An 18,747-nucleotide genomic window follows, 5' to 3' on the forward strand; every position below is an offset into this window, starting at 1 on the left:
AAGGTGTTTTTATTAAAGCACAGGCGCAGTGCCCGTGGGCAGAAGGAGCTGCACTGGGGCTCTGATAGGGGACTGATTAATTACTTTCATGTTGGGAGGGGGTTAGGGAGATAACCTGAATCTCTAAGGAATTTTGGAAGTAAGGTTTCCAGGACCTTTGAGGGGGTTGGCTATTGTTGGGAAAAGGTAATTTATTATCATCTGATAAAACATTGTTCATGAGACCCTTCAGATGTATATCAGTGGGCCCTACACTTGGAGGATGATTCCTAGCATGTGTCTTGGGGGCAGGTATGTGTGTGTGTAAAGTTAAAGGACGTTTATATGTTAAATTTTTATATTTAAAATTTTTATATGTTAAAGAAGACTTAGAGGATCCTGGGGCGGGGGGGTCATGATAATGTTAAACTGAGATTGCCTTTTGGCCTTAGCAAAGTGTCATCATCAAGACAGGTGAGCTCCCAAGGTCACTGCTTGTTTCAGGGATTTGCCAGTAGGCTGTAGAGAGTGAGGAAGTTTAATTTTTTTTCTTTTACCTTTGTTTCCTACGGTGATTTACTTTGCTAATACTGATATTCACTCTGAATAATACTTAATCTTATGTTTATGAAAGCATTTGGTTCCACATTTAGAAAGAGATATACTCTGGGTACTTCCAAGTATATTCTCAAATTCATTGCCATTGAAATATCAAATACTTGAGAAAACAGGGTTTACAGAGGATAATCTGAAGGCAAAGCAATCCAATCCATTCATTTCTCTAGATACTCTGAACTATTTCTAGATTAAGCCAGTCAGCAGAGAGCAGAATACCTGCATTGAAAGTCTTGATTACCATTGTAAAATTTTGTTTACTGAATTGTGTTTTGGCATTTTTTTCCATGGAGCTACATTGAAGGAAACTGTAAGAAACCTCCTATGAGATTTGTTGTTATCTTCTTATACAGATGTCACTGAACACTTTGTTTATTGTGTAGCATGGTTCCTTTTACAAGAGGACTCATTTGAGAAATTTCTTTCTGGGCTCAGTACCAGGAGTCTTATGCTTCTTTAAGCAGCTAGTTAGATTTTATTTTTACAGACAAGATGAACCTCACACCTGATATGTCTCCATCTGTGTAGTATGCCAGGAATCCTAAAGCCAGAGTTTCAGCTACAATCCCACAGAAAAATATTCTGGTTCGTCTTTATCAAAGTAGTGTATGGATAAGTATTTTTAATCAAATATTACCAAAAAATTTCATTTAAATAGCAAAAGTTCCCACCCCAGTAACCAGTGCTGACTTCTTGATAGATCAGTTTGTAGTTAGCTAACGTTTCCCCATACCTGGTCTGCTTTTAGAAATGATATCAAATATTTTAAATTATCTACTTGTTCCTTTTGTTGCTTCTAATACTAGTAAGTGGGTTGGCTGTTCTGTGGAGCTTTGGATAGGTCTCCTGACTCATTACATGAAGGATGGATTTTATCCATGGTGTCCCGTCCGTTCTGCATCTTTCAAACGTTTCCATGTCCAGACTTCTGTCAGTCATGCTCCCTTTGAACACTGTTAAGCTTGGTAACACCGCCTTTGTTTTTCTTACTTTGTGTGTTTATTTCAAATATCGACAAATACAGATAACGGGTAGCACTTATCTAATCATCTTCATCCTTTTTTGTGGCTTGGCGTGTAGGATGAAGAAGAAAATTTTAGGGAAGTTTGGAGAGAAAAGTCAATATAAATGTGAAAATAACGACTTTACGTTATAGAACATATACAGTAGAGAGGAGACAAAGGAAGATGCAGTAGAGATTTCTCTGATGCAGTTGAAACTACATGTAGATATATTATAAACACGGAGAAAAAGTTTGACAATGTCTTAAAAATTTAAGCACGTATCTACTCTGTGAGTCAGAAATTCTCCCCGTATGCATTTTATACACATGTTCACAGCAATTTCATTCATAATAGTAGAAAACTGGACACTGCCCTGGAATCTCTTAACAGAAGCGTAGCTAAATAAACTGTGGTAGGCTGAGAACAGTTGAGCACAAAGGGTAAAACCTTAGAATGCTGTCATCATGTGATTCCCATAGAAATAAAGGGAAAGAAATTGAAGAACTAGATTTTAAAATATTTTACCTTATTGTTTTTCCAAGTGATAGTATTGTTCTTATACCATGATTCTTAATTGATGGTTCTTTTGGTAAAGTACTTCTAAACTTTGTTTGTGACTTTGGCAAAACGAAAAAGGTAAGACCTTTCTAGTTGAGTCAAGAGCAGAAATGCTCAGAGGAAGTATTACTGCTCACTTACAGAGAGTGTTTTAGCATTTGCCACACACCATGTCGCGATGGTTTTATAACCCAAAAAGAGTATGTTTTCAGCAGAGCTCAAGTGAATTATCTGTGTGAACATCTGAGATTTGATGTTTGTGTCAATTCTCACCTTTCTCCTATTACTTGTTCCCTGATTTTGACATGATTTTTGCATGACCATTTCCTTTTTTCTGTATGATCTCTGCGACGCCTGGCGACTTTACATATTACGATAATACCATCTGTACCTTTGGGAAAACACTGTTGATTTGCCTAGGGTCTTGAATCAGACTAGCATGCTTTTTCTTTTTCTTCTGTAGGATAGTATCAAACGTGGTTTATTTACTATGACTGGGTACTGCACTGGCTTTGGTACATCCAGAAATAACAAGAGCTGTGAAATGTGAAGAGGTGGGAGTTAGGGGATGGTCATTTTTATTCATTCATTTAATCGGATTATAAATGGATAAGTCCTCGGACACCGACCATTGTGGAGGGCCATCAGATATAGTGGTGGACCAGAGGTTTGATCACAGACTTCAAAGCTGGCCTACAGTGGATGATGAATTACACAATGAAGTAATTTCAGCTGAGCGCAGAGAGTAAGTACAGGGTGTTCTGAGGATCCCTGTGGAATACTGGGGGATGGAGGGGTGAGGGTCAGGGGATATGCTTAACTTCAGGAAGCACATCTGAGCCAAGTCTTGCCAGGCATGTTTGTACAGCCGGATGAAAACGATGACAAGAAAGTTCAGGTGACAAACCCGGATCTGGAGTGTAACAGAGGCAGTATTTACGAAAATACTTCTTTTCTTCTTGCCTCAGCGTGCAGTGTAACCAGACCTGGAGACTCACATCAAGGCTGCAGAATGGAAAATCTATTTCTATATTTTGATGTAAATTGTTAGCATGGGGAAAATAAAATTTAAAATCCAGCAACAAGTAAAATTCCACTTAAAGAAAAGTGATTATAGTGATCAAAGGTTTATGACATCAACTTAAGGAAAAAAATCAATATGTGCTTTTGTTGCAGCAGAGGTATTTTATGGTTTAAGAAATTAAGATCTCTCACATTAGGAAATATTCTTGTGTTGTTGTTTTTCTCACAGAGTTTCCCACCTAGGAGACTTGTTGGCAGTAGCACTAAGAACTCCTCCTAGGCTCACTTACACAATAGCTGTGTGTTTCAGACACATATTATTTTGTCTTAAGCAAAACCTCTGCCCTAAGATATACATTCTCACTCATTTACTATAGAAGCTTGTGGTCCCTTATTTTAGGTTTCCTGAAAGGTGAGGTTTAAGTGAGGACCAAATATACTTATTCTCTTCATAAAATACTTCATAAGTTACACTTCAGACCCCATAATAGTGAATTTGAGGGAAATTTTACTTCATGCATCACACACAGCATACTTCTAAATCCCTATATATTTTCGTCCAGTCTGATAAATTCTATGGTTCAAGGAATGACAAAATGCTTTCCCAAAGTTTATTGGTTTTTAAATGCCAAGTTGTGGAAAGGTTTTTCTATGATTTTAGACTTTTGCATCCTATTGGAATTGAGGGGAGGATTTATCTATTTGAAAGATTCTCTTAGACGAGGGGTTGGCAGGTATAGCCCCTGGGCTAACTCTGGTCTCTGTTCTTTTAAAGTCTGTGAGCTGTGATGGTTTTGACATTGTTTCAGTGTTGTTAAAATAAAAAGGAAGACGAAGAAAAAGGATATGGGACTGAGAGGTATGCAGTCTGCTAAGCCCAAAATATTAACTGTTTGGAATTTTACAGAAAAAGTGTACCTTTCCTGTGTCAGGCCATCTGAACTCTTGTTTCAGCTAGAGAAAATGTTCTGTGCCACATGGTGGGGAATTTTTAGTTATTAAAACTCTAACGATATTTAGATTATACAGTTAGCATTCTGAATAACTCACCCTATGTTTTCTTAAAAAATTCTAACTCTTTGTTGTATTTTAAGTTTTTCTTTTAATTCCAGTTAGTTAACATACAGTGTCCTATTACTTTCAGGTTGTACAACACCTGGGATTCAGTAATTTCTGTAGGTCATGGTGCTCCACATGACCAGTGCCCTCCTTAATCGCCAGCACCTGTTTCACCCCTGCCCCTACCTCCTCTTCTATGAAGTTTAGTAATTTGTAGGACAGTCACTCTCAAGTAGCAGCACAGGTTTTAAGTTATATTGCTCTTAGCTTTACTAAGTTTAAAGCCTCCCGAGTTACATAAATGCTATGTTAGTTACAAAAAAACCAAAACAAACAAAAAAACCCCCCAAACCCTAACCTTCTAAGCATATATAGAACTCACAGCCAGTAAAAGAGATTTAATAGGGATGACTTATAATTCACAAGCTTCTGTGATTGATTTTTCAGTCTTAACGATGAATTTGTCGGTTGTTTTCATGTATCCACAAAACATGGATTACTCTGTGACATTTTTCCATAGGTTGGATTTTAAAGCATATTGTTTCATTCAGGAAAGATGTAAATTCATTGTAATTTTTCAATTTTTCATGCATATTTCCAGTTCTTAAAGACTTTGTAAATATCAGCTGAATGTTTTTACCTTGATAATTCTTTCTTTTTGCATCTATCTGAAAAACCACCAGTGGGTGTGAAAGAGTCAAATTATTTGAAAAGAGATGCTTCTTTTAAAGACTTATGGCAGAGTACTCATTGTTAAGTGAAGTGTGCACTACAGCAGACCAGCCTTTTTTTTTTAGTAAAACCTGTCATTCAAACTCTTTAATTATTTCTATTAAAAGCTGCAGAGGGGCTTTCGTTAGTGACCACAATGGGAGCATTTTTGGGGGGAAAAGTGTAAGAAAATAAAATTCTAATTTTTGTCAAAGTTTGTTCAAATAAAATTGAAGAGAGAAATAGAGTATGCAGGCAAATATGCTGTATAGTAAATGAGCCAGAAATCAAATGTACATCCAGAATGTGGTATGATAAGAATTCTCAGACTTCAAATTTGATATTGAAATATGCAGTATCAAATATCAAAAATAAAATGTGTTGTTCCTAAATACAAAAACCTTTATTCCCAACTGAAAATTTTATTCTCAAACCAAACTCAGTGTAGGGATGCCTGCCAAGCTTGTTACTTTGCCCAGCTTGCCCTTACTAAGCTCTTTGACAGACATCCTGTAAGTTCTCTGAGACTCAATTTCCTGATTTGAAAAAAGTCCGTCCCTACCAAACTTAAGGAGGTGCAAACAATACAACATGTACTAGGACTCTTTAAATAATAAAGTGATATATAAATATTAGATGTTGTTTTTATTAAATCAATGGTTGTACCTCTTTCTGTATTTAACTTTTCCAAATACTGCTGTATAAAAGGAGACATTTCATACATATTCATGCCTTTATATTCAAGGCAGTGATTGGTAACACCTACACTCTTCTGAAAAGTTTTAAACTCCAATTAAAATAATGGCTTAAATAGCAATGCTTGGAAATGAAAAGAAGTGCAAAACGCACAATTTACTGATGCTGTGAACACCGGAGAAAATACCATATGACATGCATTTGTTCATAAATAATACATATGCCCTCTCCACGAAGCTCAACTTCAATAAAACACAACTAGCTGAAACATCTGAAATTCTCGATGTGTGACCTTTCAGTGTGATGATGAAATTCACATGCAATATATCTAAATCTTCACTAATTATCTTTCCATTCAGGTATCTTTGTATTTATCGGTATTTATTCAGTTGCTTTAAAAAAATTTAAAAAAATGAGGAAACTAGGCAAATATTGAGAAAGCCCAGAGGTTTTCTTCAGCATGTTCTGGATTTAGATGCTGGAATGCTGTTTCCACAGATGTGCCTACTTTGTCTTTTTCTGACATCCATGCCTTTATAATAGCAGAATGACCAGCAGGAGTTTAGTGGAAGGAAAGCCTCATTCCCAGTAGTTCTGGGTTCTGTTTTGTTTTCTCTCCTCACATGTGGTGCATTTGGGATCCAGGTTGTAGTAAGTTTCCTGTCTCTTCTCTTCCGGATTCACTGCTGCACCACTGTTCTTTCCTTCTCCCCGAAGCACCCCGCTGCTCAGGAATACTGGTCACTAGATCATTCTATCCTATATGATTCTGTAATTTATGTTATGCTGTTGTCTTCTGTTTTTCTAGGAACTTCACTGTATTCAGGGAGGAGGTGTTAATGACCCTGATCTTAACAGTGATGCGTAACTTTTTTTGCTTAAAACCCTCCAATGGATTTCTTTCTGGTACGCTTAAAATGAAATGTTCAACATGGTCATGGTTTACAGTCCTGTCTGCTGTGGTCTCCACCCCTCCCAACATCTTCTACCCTGTTCTTCCTTTTTTCACTGTGTTCCAAAAGCCCTGGTTTCCTTATTATCCCCAAACATGCAAGGTATGCTCAGTATTGTATTCTGTATATGTAATTTAATATGTAACAACATACACATATTATGTAATGTCATGTCAGTAATGTATATACACACAGTCATTAAATATTTATTATTTGTTAGCTATCCAGTTATGTACTTTAATACCTAAATGCCATGAAAACTGAAACTCTGTATTGTTTACTCCTGTAACCCCAGTGATTTGAACAATATATTGTGCTCCTAGCTGTTCCCTGAGTGAATGATCAATGAATGGATCAGTGAATGAATGAATCATGTCAGCACAAGTGCTAAAATTGAGTCGCATTAAGTCTGAAGCCTCAGACCTGAGTTCCTTCTCTGCACCAGGAATAACCTGTTCTCTGCTCCTCCTCCATTTATTTGCATCTCCCAGACACCGTTCTGCCCTCCTGTCCAGCTGAAGTCGGTTTCTTTCCTTTTTGCCTGATTAGATCGTTTTCGTAAAGCTCCAGATATTACTGAAATTATTACCTGTATTGTCCACTTTTGCAGTTTCTTTTAATACTGCCTTTTGCAACTTTTTTCATATTATTTTAGGCCTGTGCTAATGTGATTTATAAGAAATATATTTTCTGTTCTCTGTCCATCTTTCCTGGCACACAGCTCCTCAAATCCTTGTAGTTTCCTAAGTGATATGTACAATAAAGGTGAAATGGATTTTGTTGTTGTTGTTGTTGTTGTTATTCATAATAAGCTCCTGGGGCCGCCTGGGTGGCTCAGTGGGTTAAAGCCTCTGCCTTCAGCTCAGGTCAGGATCCCAGGGTCCTGGGATGGAGCCCGGCATTGGGCTCTCAGCTCAGTGGGGAGCCTGCTTCCCCCTCTCTTTCTGTCTGCCTCTCTGCCTACTTGTGATCTCTCTGTCTAATAAATAAATAAAATTTCTTTTAAAAAAAATAATAAGCTCCTTTGAGCCACACCAGAGTTTATACTAGAGGTGATTTTTGGAAAGCCCCGAGATATAATCACAAAAAGGGGGTGGGGGTGGTTAACAGTTGAACCATCCTGACCTCTGGAGAGTTTAATCATCAATGGCCGGTGATTTAATGATTTTTCTTGCATTATGAGACCTCCCTAAAAGTCTCTGAAGTTGGTGTTGGGAAGTATTTTGGGCTGGTGAATATGTAGAGGACTGGGGGAGGTGGCACCCCTGGAGAAGGTTTGGAAGCCCTTTCCACATACCTTGCTCTGTGCATCTCTTCTGCCTGGCCGTTGCTGAGTTGTATCCTTTTATGATAGAACAGTAATATGGTAGTAAACTGGTTTTCTGAGTTCTGTGAGCTATTCTAGCAAAGGGTCAGACTTGATAAGGGGGTCATGGGAATCTACTTTTAGCTGGTCTTTCAGAGGCAGAATTGAGATAGGCATCTGAAATGGGTTGGTCTTCTGGGCCCGCTCCCTAACCTGTGGGATCTGACTCTATCTCCAGGTACGCAGTGTCAGAATTGCGTTAAATTATAGGACCTCCAGCTAGTATCCATGGAGAATTGGAGAATTTCTTAATATGTAGGAAAACTCATGCATTTGGTGTCAGAGTGAAGTTTTGGAGTAGAGGGGAAACACAGAAGAGTGTTGTGTTTTGTTTTCTTTTAGGCCTCAAAAAACTACAGATGTCTCAGAGATAGTGCTCCCAAAGAGTTACTTGGTATTGTTGTTGTTAGTATTTATATATCATCACCAAGCACTACAGCAAGCACATCCTCAAGATAAATTGTTTGGTGGCTTTTACTGAGTAATATTTAAGATGTATTTTAGATTAATTTAAATGCTGTAAGGATTTAATTCCAGTGATTTTGGTCAGGGATCCTCACCCATATTACTTTTGCGGCCGGAACAACCAATAGTGGTATTAAAATGCAACCACAGTTTAATAGAATACATTCCTGGCATCTTTATAAAGCTACAGCCTGGATAGAAAAATAACTTAAAAAAAAAATCTTTTGCTGGTTTTCCTGATCAAATTTTGTCAGTAAGATACAAAGAAGATGCTCTCAGTGTTAACATTCATGACTTAAAGCTCATTGTGGGCTTGAAGGTAGGTGTGGCCCATTCTACAAAGGCAGATGCAGCTAAGGATGAGGAAAACCCCAGAGGGCTCAACAGGATCATCCGCAGAGACCATCCCAGTTTTCAGATACGCAACCATACATCCTTTAGACTAAATTTTACCCTCATGTAGGTTACTGGGATGTCTATATGTTATAGAAAATAGTATTAATCCTGAGGAAATGTTTCCTTCTGAGCCCTATATTACTAGGTCTTACACTGAACATTTTGTGTTTGGAGGCTAGAGTGTGAGGAGTGCCCATCAGGTAACAAACCGGCAACCACAAATTCAGGGCAGTGCCATGTGTGTTGTCCTGCTTCAAAGCTGCTATGTACTTTTCCTCAAAAGCATGTCTTTTGTGCTTCTTATCAATTTTGTGTGTTTAAAAAACTGTTACAAATAATTTTTTAAAGCTAGAACTACTATTTTTATACAGAAGCAAATTCAAAGCCTCAGGTCAAGAAGACAACAAATTAGCCATGTAATATGGTGCTTATGTTGTGGGGGTTTTTTGTGTGTGTGATTAAAAAAAGGGCAGTTTTCTTCTTAAAACTTTTATTTCAGTGTTTAAGAGATCATATAAGCAAATATAAAAGAGGAGGGCACATGGGATACAACATTACAAAAATTCAAGTTATCTAATATAGAAAGAGCTAGAATGTATGTATGAAATTAAAACTGCTAATGTTTAAAATAAAACAGACATACATTTCTCATTTATTTGAATTATATTTTCTAAATTATGATTGTCTGTTTCTTTATATCTTCCTTTAATTAGAATTTTATGCTGACATTTTCCCTATTAGATTGTGATTGTTTGGAGTATAGCGTCTGTGGCTCTAGGTATCTTATGTCCCCATATTATCTTGTTCTATACTTACCATGGAATATAGATGTTTTACAAATGTTTCCTGAATGAATGATAGCCATGGCTGAAGGAAATCCATTTGTTCTCTGCTGAAAAAACATAAGACAATGGGAAGTTCTCAATGTAAATAAGGTTCATGGGAAATCATGCTTTTGATTTGACCACATCCTCTGTAAATGAGAAATCTGGAATGGATACATTTCTGACCAACTCGTAAACTCCGTAAATGTGTTCATGCTAATAAAAGGTAGAAAACTCTGGCTATTTGCACAATGTATTCATTTGTTCTTTTAATCTAACTGATGTTGAAAGTTCAGATTTCTAATGGTGGCACGGGAAGGTAATGCGGAGAGATTTAAGAGATTATGCTGAGTGAATTAAGTCAAGCAGAGAGAGTCAATTATCATATGGTTTTGATAATTATTTGTGGAGCTAATAATTGTGGAGCATATTTGTGGAGCATAACACAATTATGCTTATTTGTGGAGCATAACATTGTGGAGCATAACAAATATCATGGAGGACAAGGGGAGTTAGAGAGGAGAAGGGAGTTGGGGGGAAATTGGAAGGGGAGGTGAATCATGAGAGACTATGGACTCTGAAAAACAATCTGAGGGGTTTGAAGTGGCGGGGGGGTGGGAGGTTGGGGTACCAGGTGGTGGGTATTATAGAGGGCACGGATTGCATGGAGCACTGGGTGTGGTGAAAAAATAATGAATACTGTTTTTTCTGAAAATAAATAAATTAATTTTTTTAAAAAAAGCAAGAAATATGGTTGGAGGCTGAAAAACTATAATTTAAATGTAAAATATGAGAACTTGTAATTTAAATATTTACTGGATACTGCAGTGGATTCCGTGTAGTGTTTCATTCTTCTAATATGTGTGTTTTTCACCTTCATAAGGACACATAGAAATTTTGGCCTAGTTTTCGTTTAAAACCAGACTTGTTTTCAAATAAAGGAAGTATGGTAGCTTTGTTCGAATTGTTTATAGTAGAAAATATAAAACCCTGCCATTGGAGAAGAAAACTTACATTTATCTTAGCACACAGAGAACGTGGTTGTTTCCAAAGGATGTTGTTCTTTAATTTTTAAATCCCTTTTCTTTTTTTCCAGGCATTTCCTGGGAACATCAACTCTGATAGTGTGGTTCGTCATGATTTACAGCATCCAGTGATCGCCCGCTATGTGCGCATCGTGCCCCTGGACTGGAATGGAGAAGGCCGCATTGGGCTCAGAATTGAGGTCTATGGCTGTTCTTACTGTGAGTATCTGTTGAAATCTATGGTGGATTTTGTCATTTTCATTTAATTAGTGATTTATTTTTGATTATGTAACATTATTTGCTTTCTCTGACAATAAACTGCCTTGTTTTTATATATAAATATGTAAGTTTATCTCTATGTTCTAAATATATTTTTACATCTTTACACAGAAACACATACAAATACCTTTAGCAAAGGATTTTTGTTCCGTAGACTAAAACGACAAAGCTTATTAAGTAAGTTGCCTGAAGTCTTCTGCAATATTTAAAAAGTAGAAACTTACATTATTATCCATCACATCTGATGTGATGTGATGTGATGGATTTTGGATATATTCTTGAGAATTCCCTGCCAATTCTCATCAGTTTCACCCTTTACTATTTTAAAGCTAACCACTAAATTTTAATGTCAAGGATATTTTATATGTCTGTAAGTTTTATTTGCTCCTTTAAAAAATTGCCTTGGTCCCCTAAAACGATGATTTTCTTTTAATCATGTTTTAAGTTCTTTTTCTTATTTATTTCTTAGATCCATTGTATAGATGTCTGGTGATTTTAATATATGGATTTTGGGGGATTACAGCGGTGAATAAGGTGCTGTCTTGTTTCTACTCATTTTTACCAGTAGTGCTTGTTTCCCTTCCCTTCTCTTCTGTCTCTCTTCTTTATAGCCCGCTCATCTGCCTGTCCTTCTCTTCCCCATCTTCTTGACTGTGACCTTAGTTTCTTTCAAACTTCCATCTGTGGAATTTCTTACAGGCCAACTTTGATGATGGATTTATCTACCGAAGATCTATCTTTGCTTATTTGCTTCTATGAGAGCAGTTCCAACACAGAATTACTTTAGAGATTGTTTGAGGTGTGTTGAGGCCACTAGGTAGTAGAGATTCAATCGGCAAATACATGATTTGCAAATGCTGGCTTTAGAATATGAATTCTGTGATAAAATATTTCCCTCTTCCTAGGTGTCTACCATCAGACTCTCCCTTACCTCTCCTACAGATACGTAAAAATAAAAGTTCACTACAACCAGAGGATGGCAAATGACCTATTGGCAAGCTTTTTAAAATTAACCAAACATTTAGTAGTTTATAATAAAAAAATATATATATATAAAACTTTCACCTCTGTAGAAATCAGTTACAGAGATTGGTGTGGAAATAGTAGCTGTTGTGATAACCAAATTGTATTTATTTATTCATGAGCAATATTGTTACGTGCAAACTGAAGTGGTTGCTACAGAGGGGCCATGGAGATCATTTAAAAGTTCTCCAGGTGTTTATTTTATTCGGTCATCACTTTATTATAGCAAATACAACGACTAGAGAGGCAGAGAAATATAGCTCTTCAGCAGAATGTAGATCTTCAGGTGGAAGAGTTAACTTGTTAGGAGAAGCCTAAAATGAGCCTTAACATAAATCTGGGTTCTCTGTAAGTGGTCTGGGCATTATGGATAAAAGAATTCTGTGTTCACACATATTCTAAGTATCAGCACATTGGGAAGGCCAAGACAAAATGTGGTATTTTCCTCTGCAAGATGGATTTTCTCGGGAGCATGTTCAGTAAATGAAAAATGTATAATGCTCTTCATAGAAACCATGATGTATGAAATTTATTAATAATTACATAGCACATTTTATGTGTCATGAAATATGGTGAATGTTAGTAATACCACGGTGAATAAGGAAAACATTACATGAGAGATCAGGTGGAACAACTAATATAGTAGTATTGATCGGGATATAAATAGTGAGAGTTAAAATACACCAGAGGCATATCGCCTGAATGACAGAGCTGAGAGGAAAACCAGTGAGTCTGGTACAATGCTAGAGCTCACGGCCACTGTTCTATTTCCCTACTCCTTGATTCCAACAAAATGAGCAATGATGTAACCATCACCAAGTCAATAAAATAATCCTATTGACACCTGGCTTCCCTCCCGGTCACTGCTGCTTTTTCAAGGTAGAAATTCACCTGATTTTTATCCTCATAGATTAATTTTACATTTTTTTTTTAGTTTCACAAAAATGGAATCCTGAAGTATACATCATTTCCCATCTGAGTTCTTTTCTTCAGAATAATAATTGTAAGAGTTATCCACACTGTTATTTAAGGTATTTGATTATATTCATTGACGCTGTTACTCTATTGTATGAATATCCTATAATCATCAATTCATTTTATGTTAATGAATGTTTGAATTATTTCCATTTTTGGCTATTTTAATAGAATTGCTATAAATACTCCTCATGGATGTCACCTTAGGAAGAACAATACCAAGTTAGGATATATGTATGTTTAATTTTTGTCAGTAATGACAAAATTCTTTTCTGCAGTGCTTATTATCAACTCACACTCCCACAGCCAATGTAATGATTGTGGCGTGGGGAGAGTATCGTGCATTATCCAGGGGGCTTCTACGTACATGGGTTCTGTCCTTGTGAGTGGTGGGCAGAGGGAGAATTCACAGACAGGAAAACGGAGGCACTGGGACCAGGGCGCAGAGACCGAGTGATACTTTTATAAGTCGAGGAATGTCAGCAGCCTCCAAAAGCTGGAAGAGGGGAGGAGAAGATTCTCCTTGGAGCCTCTGGAGGAATTGAGGTCCTGCTGACACGTTGATTTGAATCTAGTGAAACTGATTTGGGACTTCTGGCCTCCAAAACTGTGAGAGAATAGAGCTGTTGTTTTAAGCCAACAGGTTTGGGGTACTTTGTACAGCAGGGACTAGGAACCATAGACGTATCAATATCATTTTAGGGGGAGAAAAGGTACAAACATAGCTCTAGAGCCGTGTTCTTCAGTAGAACTTTAAACAAAGATGTGAATGTCCTTGACCTGCTGGAGTCTGCTGGTCACATCTGGCTGTTGAGAACTTGAAATGTAGCTGAGATAACTGAGAAACTCATTTTAAATTGTGTTTAATTTTAATTCACTTGAATTTGAATTTACATAGTGTGACTGCTGACTACCATATTGGTTGGTGTAGATTAGGAGAACCAAAAGTCTGCTTATTATTTTTCTTCCATGTTCTTTTATAGTTTAAAGAACCTACAACATTTATTTTTTAAATGGCATTCTCTGATTTTTTTCCCTTAGTTTGGTGAACAATGATTTAATAGCCCAGACACAGTTTTTATTGTCAAAGAGTTGATGACTAGTCATTTCTTTAACAAGATCCCCAACTGGGCCATTTTTGTAACTAATGTCCAGATCAGATTCTTTTTATTTATCTATTTTTGAAGAACCCAAATTGTATTTATGTATTTTCCAAGAGAAATACATGTTTATACTAAGAAAAATATGCGTTAAAAATATTTGTGATGGACAACTTTCCTAAAGCTACTGATGTTTAAGTTTACCTGCCCTAGTGTAGGCCCTTAGAAGATGGCCTTCTGATTTTGTTTTTGCTTTTTGTTTTTGTTTGTTTGTTTGTTTGTTTTTAATTTAGTGAAATACTATGTCAAAGACTTTGCCTTTTCAATGAGAAAAAGAATCATGGATCTTTGAAGGGGAAAAATCAGATACACCCTTTTATTTTGCCCTCGTAGGAGTTAGCAGTACTCTGTATGCTAGGGTCCCAGCAAGGAGAAATTAGGCTTCGATCACTCCTGTGGGAGAGAGAAATGAATTCTCTCATCTTTCTAAAAACCCCTTGGAAGACTTATCTGAGGTCTGTCCTGAAGTTGCAGATCAGGGAATGGGAGTGCCCTTCCTCTGTTTCTAAGTTTGCGGAAAGGGCTGCAGAGGGCAGGATGTCAGCAGGAGCAGTGCTTCCGTTGGAGGCGCGGGCTGCTGCCGTCCGCCTGGTGCTCGTCATTTCTCCTCTGTGGAGTTCTTCCGTGGCCACTTTGCCGTCTGAGAAGTTCGGTATTTCTCAAGCTTGCGGATAGAAAGTTCACTCTATTCCAGGTGGAGAAGGTTAGTTCTAGGCCACTTATTTGAAGCCTTAGGGCTTCTCCTGTTGGTATTTCCCGACTGGTCTTGAGACTCATCGGAGTTCTAATTTCAATGAATCTAAACTCATTTTAAATTATTGTGTTCCCTGTACATTTGGTTTTCCCTCAAGTTTAGTTGAAAGAAGTGCATGCTGTTATTTTTAAAACTTAGTGATATTCCCCACATCTTCTGACTCAGTAAACCTTCTCCCAAAACACCGATGCTAATCTTCTTACTGTGTACCGGAGAGACTACATGAAGCAGAAGGGAGAAGTCTCAGTCTAATAATTTCTAAAAATCATTTATGGCTGCAGTACTCCCAAGATTCATTTTACACAAGCCCAGTACAATGTCCTGATTGACGTGAGCATTTTTGACTATAAATACTGTATGAGCTTTTAACCAGAGTCTTCGTAAGAGTAAAGTCAGTGCCTTGGGATACCAAGATACACACAACTAAACTAGTTTTCATATATGCCTTCAATTTGAATGAGTAATTAATAAAGCCTCGATATTGGGTTGGATATTGCATTGGGATACTACCCAATGCAAATCCTGGTGGAAAGTAAGCACCATACTAGGGCAGGAAAAAGTATCGAGAGAAGCCAAATACAAACAAAATACAAACAAAAAAGCCAAATACAAACAAAAGGACAGTGTTTTGTTCATTTCATGCTGTGCAAATGAGATTGTCTTCCATAGGGACCACAAACTGATACTCACTACGACCATGCTGCCTCAGCAAGAGGTGCTGTGGTGTGTATGTGTCAGTTTCCTAGGGTTGTCATAGCGAAGTACCACAAACTGTGTAGTGTAAGACAACAGGATTTGTTCTGTTGTAGTTCGGGAGGACAGGAGTCAGAAACCACAGTGTCAGCAGAGTTGATTCCTTCTGCAGGCCCAGAGGGAGAAGCTATGTCATGGGCCTCCCTTACTGCTGGTGGTTGCTGGCAGTCCTGCATGCTCTTTGACCTGTTTGTGCATCAGTCCACTGTCTGCCTCTCTGTTCTCACAGCCTTCTTCCCGCTGTGTGCCAGGGTCTGTGTCCTCACGTGGCCTTCTCCCCTCTGTGTGTCGGGGTCTGTGTCTTCACGTGGCCTTCTTAGAAAGACACCACTCATGGGATTTAAAATCCACCCTATCCAGTATGACCTATTTTTTTTTCTTTCTTTCAAGATTTTATTTAAATTATAGCTAGTTACTTAACACATAGTATAGTATTAGTTTCTGGGGTAGAATTTAGTGGTTTGTCAGTTGCACATAACACCCGTTGCTCCTAACATTCAGTGCCCTCCTTCATGCCCATCCCCCAGTTACCCCATCCCCCACCCACCTCCCTCCAGCAGCCTCAGTCTGTTCTCTTTTGGTAAGAGTCTGTTGTGATTTGCTTCCCTCTCTATTTTTATCTTACTTTATTTTTCCTTCCTTTCCCTTTCATCTGTTTTATTTCTTAAATTCCACATATGAGTGAAGTCATATGCTATTTGTCTTTCTCTGACTGACTTATTTTGCTTAGCAAAATATACTCCAGTTCCATTCTCATTGTTTCAGATGGCAAGATTTCATTCTTTTTGATGGCTGAGTAATATTCCTCTGTGTGTGTGTGTGTGTGTGTGTGTGTGTGTGTGTGTGTATCAATCACATCTTTATCCATTCATCAGCCGATGGACATTTGGGCTCTTTCAGACTCTGGACATTGGGGCTATAAACATTGGGGTGCACATGTCCCTTCACATCACTAGTTTTGTATCCCTTGAATAAATGCCTAGTAGGATCTTAGGGTATTTCTATTTTTAACTTTTTTGAGGAGCCTCTGTACTATTTTCCAAAGTGGCTGCATCAGCTTGCATTCCCACCGTGTAAGAAGGTTCCTCTTTCTCTGCGTCCTCCCCAACATCTGTTGTTTCCTGAGTTAATTTTAGCCATACTTACCAGTGTGAGGGGGTATCTCATTGTGGTTTTGATCTGTGTTTCCCTGATGATGAGTGATGTGGAGCATTTTTTTTTTCAGGTGTCTGTTAGCCATTTGTATGTTTTCTTTGGAGAAATGTCTTTTCATTTCTTTTGCCCATTTCTTAACTAGATTTTTAAATTTTTTGAGTATTGAGTTATATAAGTTCTTTATAGATTTTAGACATTAGCCCTTTATTAGACATGTGATTTGCAAATATCTTCTCCCATTCTGTCAGCTGCCTTTTAGTTTTGTTGTTTCCTTCACTGTGCAGGAGCTTTTTATTTTTATGAAATCCCAATAGTTCATTTTTGCTTTTTTTCCTCTTGCCTCCGGAGATGTCCCTAATAAGAAGTTGCTATACCCAAGGTCAAAGAGGTTGCTGCCTGTGTTCTCCTCTAGGATTCTGATGGATTCCTGTCTCACATTGAGGTCTTTCATCCATTTTGAGTCTATTTTTATGTGTGGTGTAAGGAAATGGTCCAGTTTCATTCTTCTGCATGTGGTTGTCCAGTTTTCCCAGCACCAGTTGTTGAAGAGACTGTCTTTTTTCCACTGGACATTCTTTCCTGCTTTGTCGAAGATTAGTTGATCATAGAGTTGAGGGTCCATTTCTGGATTCTGTATTCTGTTCCACTGATCTATGTGTATATTTCTGTGCCAGTACCAGACTGTCTTGATGATGACAGCTTTGTAACAGAGCTTGAAGTCCAGAATTGTGATGCCTCTAGCTTCGGTCAACCTAATTTTAAAGTAACCAATTAAAATGACTGCATGTCCAAGGATGAATGTGTTTGGAGTTTCTGGGTGGATATGAATTTTGGAGAACATATATATTCATTAAAACTAGTAAGAATTTCTGTTATATTAGTTTAGCTGGGCAGAGAAATAAGTAGTTTTGGGAATCCACCCGTGATTCCTATTTAAATTAAATATTTATTTTGCATAAATTGAAAGGATTCTGGTTACTTGTATTTTGTGTTTTTCACACATACAAATACACACACATGAAGTGAAAGATCTGTTATGTTGCTTGGGGATTGATATATTGCGACACAGACTCACCAATCCCATTAGGATTTATTGAATTCTATTTGTAAACCATTTTGCTAATTTTAAATCTAAAGTGCAACATGTCATACCTGTGGTTAAAACACTTTAATGGTGCTACATTGCCTAAAGTTCAAGGTGTTATCTTGAAATATAGTGCCTTTCCTGTTACCTCTGCAGTCTTACATCCCCTCACTGCCATGTTGCACTCTGTGCTCCAGTAATACAGACTGTTCCTGTTTCCCAGTACATGCTGTGCTTCTTGAACATGTTTTTGTCCAGGATGTCCTCTGCAACCACCAGGTCTCTCCACGTTCCCCTCCTCAGTCTCATCTCTTCCGGGATTCAGTTCAGATGCAATTTTCAACAGGAAGATTTCTCTGAATTTTCAGAATAAACCACATTTCGTTTTACTCCCATTACACTGTGTGAATATTTTCAATGAAATGTGTATCAAAGTATTCCAGAATACAGCACAGTGTGAGCTTCTGGGGAGGGGGCAGACGCAGTCACCGTATTCATTATCGGCATCCTGTCAATTATCAGACCATATGCAAGTAAAATTTGCTCAACTGAACTAATACCAAGATGCAGATGATGCGGGCCTAACCTGCTCCCTCGGTGGGAACCGATTCCCCTTTGATGCTGGGTAGATTCTTTCCTTAGGTGAACAGGGTAGGATTCTCTTGCATGATATTGAATGTTGCTCTAGGTGCCTACACAGCATTGAAAGACTTGTTGTACTGACTATATCAATAAATGTTCCAAAAGAGTCACACAAAGCAAAGAATTTAGTATTCCTTTTTCTAATTTTGTTTTGGTACCTTATGTTATTTCTATTTAAGATTATTTTAAACCAAAATTTCATGCAGCTGCTTTATGAATTATAAACATGTAAATTGCTTATCATCAGA

General features: G+C 37.6%; 1 protein-coding gene across 1 annotated transcript in view; it reads left to right on the plus strand.

Annotated features, from left to right (window-relative positions):
* The first annotated feature begins 2,761 nt into the window (after positions 1–2,761).
* CNTNAP2 (contactin associated protein 2) overlaps positions 2,762–18,747 on the plus strand; it is a 1,133,692-nt gene continuing 1,117,706 nt past the window's right edge. The window contains exons 1-2 of the mRNA XM_045087941.1: positions 2,762–2,878; positions 10,746–10,893. Coding sequence (XP_044943876.1) covers positions 2,762–2,878; positions 10,746–10,893 — 265 coding nt within the window. The remainder of the gene's footprint in view (positions 2,879–10,745; positions 10,894–18,747) is intronic.

Source organism: Mustela putorius, unplaced genomic scaffold (assembly GCF_011764305.1).
Source record: "Mustela putorius furo isolate JIRA1106 unplaced genomic scaffold, ASM1176430v1.1 tig00001680_pilon_pilon_pilon, whole genome shotgun sequence".
In the NCBI taxonomy this organism is placed as follows: Eukaryota; Metazoa; Chordata; class Mammalia; order Carnivora; family Mustelidae; genus Mustela; species Mustela putorius.